We start from the raw sequence: 6,903 nt of genomic DNA, 5'->3' as shown, positions 1-6,903 counted from the left end.
TGCCACAGCACTTTAAAAATGTAGTTACCAAACAGCAAACAGTTTTTTATAAACGCTCTGCTTCAGACAACTCTACTTCCAACAGCTCTACTTTCAAAAGCTCTACTACTAACAGCTCCCCCAAACAGGGTCTTATTTTATGTTTGTTATTGTTAACAAAAAAGTGAAAAAAAACAAAAATGAATCTCTTATAATTAGACAGCTGATTGACACCTCCCCACAACCCCTCCCAATTAAAAAGAAAAACCTAATTTCTAAATATTTATTGGTTTTATTAGATATCAACTTGCCCACATTCTGAGCCTTCTTCAAACTCCAAATAAGATCCAATAGAAGTCCTGAATATTCTGAGCTGCATCATCATGTCTTCTCGTCAAGAATGAGCTAAGAGACAGCATCTACATCCAGATTGGTTTCATTCCAGATTGATTTCGTTGTGGCCCATGATTGTGTCCATTCTCCACAAGTTGAGAACTACCAGATCATATTGGCAAAGTCATACTATTTTATGAGTCTGATGTTCCACAATCAGGTCTAATGTTTGTTTAGCAAAATTTCCTGGGTTAGAAAATGGACACATGAGTGACCCTTTTTTTAATTATTAGCACAGTCAGGTCCAGGAATCTAACGAGGAGTAAATCCTGTCTGCTTTTCATTTGTAAAGGGTATATCCTTGGCCATGTATTAGCAGAGATAGAAAGGGCTAGATAAGGTTCTGACACACAGAATATTCACAATATATTCATGACAAAGGCTCGCATCAAAATCCTACAACCATATCAGAGTAGAACATGTATATGCTTTTCTAGAAGCTGACGATCAACTTCCAAAATCTCTAACCATGGAGTCATGCCATCTTCCAGATTTTAACATCATATCCATGTTTTAGTACTGTATAGTGGGATCAAAGGCCTATCTTCTTATGTCCCAAATTTTAATTTTGATCAATGAAATCATCTCTCTTTCCTCAAACTGCAACCTTAAATTTTATTAGGAAAGCCGATTGCCATTGCTAAGAAAACAAAATTATAATAAATATTTTAATATTCTAATTTTCCAACTACTTACAGAGTGAAAGAATGTAAAATGTTTTCGATCCAGAATTTCTAGTAGAAACTTTCAACTCTTAGAATATAGACCTCTAGAAGATTTGCACCCAAATAAACCGAAGTGGCCAGAGCATTCTCGTGGTTAAATTACCTATCACCTTAGCTTATTTAATATTACAGAATCTTTCGCATAGTGCTAACTACTGGGAGAATCACCACAAGTTTCAAAGTGCTCTTAAATGCATGACAAGCATTAAGTCTTCCTGACATTTTATCCAACATCAATCACTAAAGGCCAACAACAACTTGAGAGTATAGTTTATCTTTAACAAAATCTCAGATGTTTTTTTTTTTTCTGCCTCTTACCTTTCCCTCTGGTTCCACATGATTTGGCTAAATATTTTAATCTAATAGATGATAAACTCTAGCGTGACTAACAAGGTACATTAAACAAAGGCCATGGATAATAAAATTCATGAACAACATATCTCCAGAAGAAATAGGACAGAATAAAATGCACTTCATAAATTTTGTGGTTATGACATTCCGAATGGCAATAACATTTAGAACATTGTAATAAATTTTACAAGCACGCAGTGAGAGCTTCATGATTAACCAAGAAACTCAACTTCGCTTTGTAGAGTTTTGAACCATCGTTAAGATTACCTTTCTCCTTTTTCTGAGGCGTACAGGCAAGAATCCATCATTACCAATTATAATTTAGCTTTTCACTACCACCAGAATTTGACTGCAACATATACTACGTTGGAAACCCATAAATACTATAATCAATATCAAAATAAACAATTTAATGCAAGAATGTTACAGCCCTATCGAAGTTTTGGCAAATAAGGACCCATTATGCAAGCATAATGAAAAATATTTGACATGCATTGAAACATAACAGACATAAAATTTTTATAAGGAACTTTTATATTTGACGTTATGAACAGGAACAACACCTTCAAGAACAAAATACAAACTGATAATAAGGTCATGGAATTTACAAGTGCCATTACCAGCAAATGCACAGAGAAATGCAAAATATTGCAAGATAGCTAAATTAGAAATTCCATCTTATTATTTATTAAGTATTATATTACAAAAATGTAGGGGGTAAGAGACCTTTTTTGAAAATGTGATCAGACAAGTCTAATATATCAAAGATATAACACTAGATGCATGTAGACAAAGATTTTAAAAATGGAGATGAAATATTACAATTGCAGAGAAACTTTAACATGCCTAAGTGTTATGAATTAGAATAAGAGCACCTAATCATTTAAGGACTGCAACAAAACCTCAGAAACAAATACAATTTGCTAAACTGTGGCAACTGTCACCATACTTCTTCCATTCTCTGTAGATGCTTTGGCTTATGCACATTCTCCTCTATGATGCAAAATTACATTGGTGAATAAACTCCATTTCGTAGTCCACATACTTTGTCCAGAGGTGTCGGAACTGGTTCATGGCAATATCTAGCCAGGGTTTCATATTCCCATTGAAATGGACGACAGCAGCATTCCTTATCTCTTCCATGCTTATGCTTGGATTATATCCAAGCCCAAGCACATGCCAAGATTTGTCTAAGGGTTTCGTTGTTGAGTAAAATGTGATCAAGCCTGGTGGCAGGGTTCCCAATTTCCACAAGGTTCGGTTCTCATTCTGCAATAGTTTCAAAGCACCACCAGATTATCCACATAAGAAATGCGATATAACAGTAAAGGACCACAGGAAGAATAACATGATCAAGAACATTTTCATATGAAAAGCCTCCTAGCAATCTAAAATCATTCAACATTATGGCTCAATCTCAACTGGCACTGGAATACATAAGATAGAGAATGTATTGATATGCATCAATTAAGAAAGACAAAAACTCGCCTGGAACAGAATCGGTTTCTCAGGAAAGGATAAGTCCCATACAAGATCTATGTCATAGTGGACTAACTCAAAATATTGGTTTATGTGTTCCTTTTCATTGACATTGACTCTTTCTTGGTGTTATAATAAATCATTTATCAAGAATTATGTCTACATTCTTTAAGTTAGAAAATTTATGTGGGCAATTATTTATGTATGATACCCTGTTATATAAAAACATAAAGCATGCCCAAATGAACATAATCATATTCTTGCACCTTACTAAACTATTGATTAAATCCCAAGCAGGAGTCACTAATCAGTCTTGCCCAATTTACAACCACACTGCGAGTAAGCTAGAAATAATAACACATTCCAGATAGAAAAATACAAGCTTTGACATCAAGCTCGTGTTTTAGTTTTTACTATCTCAGAAGAAAAATAAGCAAGATCTATGAACAGAAAGCACATATATAGCCACAACTCAATCCTAAAATAAGAAAATTCACCAAAAGTCAGCCAACATAGAAGATAGCCACTCACCAGATTCTGCCAGTAATGGTACTGCTCAGTACACTTCTCCCTCCTCCATGCATCAAGATCGAAGAAGTTCATCCCATATGCCCAACCGCAAGCCTTTGGATTGAACCTCTCCTTGATCAATGGGTGCGAGAAGTTCATGTACTGGGCATACCGGTGGAACGACCCAAAGCACGTCTCCACCGCCCCATTCACCTTCCCATCCATATCAATCTTCCACAGCCCTGTGAGGTCCCGCTGCACCACCACATCGTCGTCCAAGAACAGAATCCGGTGCAGCTTGGGGTACATCTCCGGCAAGTAGAATCTGAGATGGTTAAGCATAGACAAGTACTTGGGGTTCCTGAACTTCATGTTGGTGGTGTCCTTGGTGGCGTTCTCAAGCTTGTTCTCGAAGTAGAACTTTTGGAGGTTGGCAGACTCGAGCTGGCGGAGGACGGGCACGTACGAGGAGTTGAGAAAGTTGTAATTCTCGACGGCCTTGACCTCGATGTGAGCGCCATTGTAGTCTTTGAGGCGGAACATGACCTGCATGGCACCGAGGTTCATGCGGTCGGTGACGACATGGAAGACATGCTTCCAGGGCTCCTTGGCATTGCGGACCGCAGAGTTGACGACGACTGAGGCGGCGAGGACGTTGTCGGAGAATATAGCATAGTGGTAGAGGCGGGGGTCCTCGAGCTCGGGGGGAGGGGAGGGGGGGTCGGCGTAGCGGTCAGGGTGGGCGATGCGCTTCTCCATGAGGCGCATCGCGAGGCAGTGGAGGCTCTTGGGGATGGATTTGGCGGCGATGAGGCTGGAGAAGGCGCCCTGCTTCTTGGCCTTGGAGAGCTGCTCGTTGACGGCAAAGATGGTGTCTTTGAGCTTCTGGATCTTGAGCTGGTTGTCGAAGGCGTCCTTGGCGTCGGTGATGAGCTGCCGGGAGGCGCGGATGCGGTCCTTGACCTCGTGCTCGAAGCGGCGGAGGGAGGCCTCATCGAGCGGGGCGGCGGGGTCGAGGAGGGGCCGGGCAGCGCCGAGGAGGGCGGAAAAGTTCTGGCTGAGCTCCGCGAAGAGACGCACCTGCTTCGAGTTCTCCAGCTTGAGCTTGCGAGCATACGAGGCGTACGCCGCCGCGAGGGCCGCGTGGTCGCCAGCCTGCTTGCGGATCAGGTTCGCGCGCTCCCGAAGGGGGTCCGATCGGACAGCAAGGACCGATCGCCGGTGTATCGGAAGCCCGGCGAAGTACGGATCTGAGGAGATAACCATGGCTCCCTCATCCGCGGCGGCGGTGGAGGAGGAGGAGGTGATGGTGGTGGAGAGGAGGAAGAGGACGGCGGCGGCGGCGGGGAGGAGGAGGAAGCGCCGGACCCGGCGATTAGGGTTTCGCTGCGGAATCAATCGAGGGTTTCGGTCGGAGATCGCCATTTTTCTCAGGGTTTTGAGGGCTTCGAATCGAATGTGGGTTGAGAAGTAGGGAGCAGACGAGCGAACGCCGCTCGACGGGCTTCTCTCAGTTCGGCACTAAAACTACTAGCTTATAATTAAATTAATGAATTATCAAAGAACAACATACAATTAGCAACTGGATTAGCGTTAATGGATGGTTAATTAATGAATCTTAAGGAAAGTGCTCGTTATAATAGACTGGCGGATGGTTCAGGTTAAGGTGATCAGTGAGAAGAGAGTGGCATTTGGCCCGCTCTCCGGTGCGACGCCATTTGGGAAACGGAGCGTATGATTGGGTCGATGGAAAATAGTGAGATGTCGCGCGGAGAAGTAGAACGGTGCACCGTTCACCGCGGGGTGCGGAAATGGAGGACAGCTGTTTCTTGAAAGCCGAATTTCGCGGCTATGGACGTTTGTAATTAATATTTTAGTTGGGAGTGTCGGTGGACCGTGTACCTGCATTGTTCTGGACGGACCCAAATCGGAGTTATTATCTAATTTGTCTAATAAGATAAGAGTTAGACGACATGGGTTGGGTGGATCGAATCTACAAAATTCTTTTTTTTTTGCAAAAAATCAATTTTTTTTTTCTCTCGAAGAGAGAATTTATGGTCAAATTTGAAAGTTAGTTTTACCATTACCCATATATATCCTGCATCCACTATAGGACCGATATGGATAATATCTAGTTTTTTGTTAACTTATAATGCGATAAATAGCATAGGTTTGGATGACATGAAGTTAATCTTCAAAAAGTAGTAGGGACCATCACGAGCTGAGCAGGGTTAGGGATGTATATTTTGTGCGTAAGAACAATTTATCTTCCTTCATCTGAATCCACTGTTGATCGCACGATAGTTATTTTGATATCTGTATAGATAGATGAATTGGAGGGCTAGGAGATCTACGTGGGATGTGATCTAACAACCTACATCGCAAAAGAAGATCAATCATATTCTTCCACTCAAAAGATACAACCCGAACTCGGCAGCATCATGACGGCCAATGCTGAGTTTGTGATTACTTATGAAGCTTTAGCTTGGAGAAAAAGATGTTTGTAGCTAAAAGTGCCTTTGCTTTGAAGTTGGTAGTCAATCTAATGGACAGAGAGCATGTTGTAAGAGCTAGAGTCTGAACAAGCTCTTTGCAGTAGCAAGTAGGTGATGCTTCTTGAAGGGAAGACATGGGACAACCATCAGCATGATGAGGATAAAGTTGAGAGAAAAAGAAGGGACTCTTGGTGGGCATCTTTTGGGTAGTGTCATGCCAGTTTCAGTGACTTATCACTCTAATGTAAAGGATATCAGTGTGGAGAGCAACAATATTGAGGCCACTATGATCACCAAATACCAGAGTTTGTCCATACTCCTTGGTGATCAATATATGTGAACCAAAATTCACCTTTCTTTGCATCTGAACTCTTATCAAATGCAACATGTCCACATCCAGGCTAATTGTTTCTAGCCATCTTGCTTATGATCAAGACCCCTGTATCAACTCAAGCATGAAAAATGGGCACTCACAAGGTAAATATATTAATAAAGAAAACTCTAGAGATTGTCATTTATGAGATGACCACCTTGACACCTGATGAGCTGAATCAATACAAACTTTATGAGGATGTAACGTTCTAGCAGGAAAAGAGGAGAAAAAAAAAACTTGTGATGGTGTAAGCTTCAGAAGAATACCTCTGGCACGAAGACATGGAAATATATAAAGATATAAAACCATAGTTATTTATAATTCCATTCAGAAGCACAGGTTCAAAATGAGCCAATTGCTCTATGAGAAAACTCAACTACAAAAAATGATCAGAGAGAAGCTAGTAGGCCATTCCAAAGGTGAATGTGGAAATATATCCATCTAGAAGACAAAGTTCTAGGATTCTATAGGCTATAGACATGGTTCTTTACTTACACTAAAAAGGGAGGTACATCTACAGACATGGAGATCATATATCAAGCTTATTATTTTCCTAATACCTGCTCTTGTAAGCTTCTTCACTGTAGGTAGCTCAATG

General features: G+C 41.1%; 1 protein-coding gene across 2 annotated transcripts; it reads right to left on the bottom strand.

Moving 5' to 3' along the window:
- Nucleotides 1-2,108: 2,108 nt before the first annotated feature.
- Nucleotides 2,109-4,974, bottom strand: LOC103697994 (galacturonosyltransferase 8-like). Of its 2 annotated transcripts, none has more exons than XM_008779944.4 (2): nucleotides 3,459-4,961; nucleotides 2,109-2,717 (listed from the first exon to the last, which is right to left on the bottom strand). In XM_008779944.4, the coding sequence occupies exons 1-2, from the start codon at nucleotides 4,860-4,862 to the stop codon at nucleotides 2,442-2,444; spliced, it is 1,680 nt and encodes a 559-aa protein (XP_008778166.2). In that variant the 5' UTR covers nucleotides 4,863-4,961; the 3' UTR covers nucleotides 2,109-2,441. The 2 variants fall into 2 exon arrangements, with proteins under 2 accessions (XP_008778166.2, XP_038986978.1); XM_039131050.1 differs by lacking the exon at nucleotides 2,109-2,717 and adding an exon at nucleotides 2,732-3,398 and having other exon boundaries at nucleotides 3,430-4,974.
- Between the last annotated feature and the right edge of the window lie 1,929 nt (nucleotides 4,975-6,903).

This window comes from Phoenix dactylifera, chromosome 10 (genome assembly GCF_009389715.1).
Source record: "Phoenix dactylifera cultivar Barhee BC4 chromosome 10, palm_55x_up_171113_PBpolish2nd_filt_p, whole genome shotgun sequence".
NCBI lineage: Eukaryota > Viridiplantae > Streptophyta > Magnoliopsida > Arecales > Arecaceae > Phoenix > Phoenix dactylifera.
The sequence above is the reverse complement of the archived record's forward strand: the minus strand, read 5'-3'. Positions and strand labels throughout refer to the sequence as shown.

Bases quoted from the DNA above. Each gene is read 5' to 3' on its own strand.
- LOC103697994 (XM_008779944.4), bottom strand. From the start codon at position 4,862: ATGGCGATCTCCGACCGAAACCCTCGATTGATTCCGCAGCGAAACCCT. The intron at 2,718-3,458 runs GTGAGTGGCTAT...AAACTATTGCAG, and splicing joins ACCATTACTGGCAGAATCTG to AATGAGAACCGAACCTTGTG.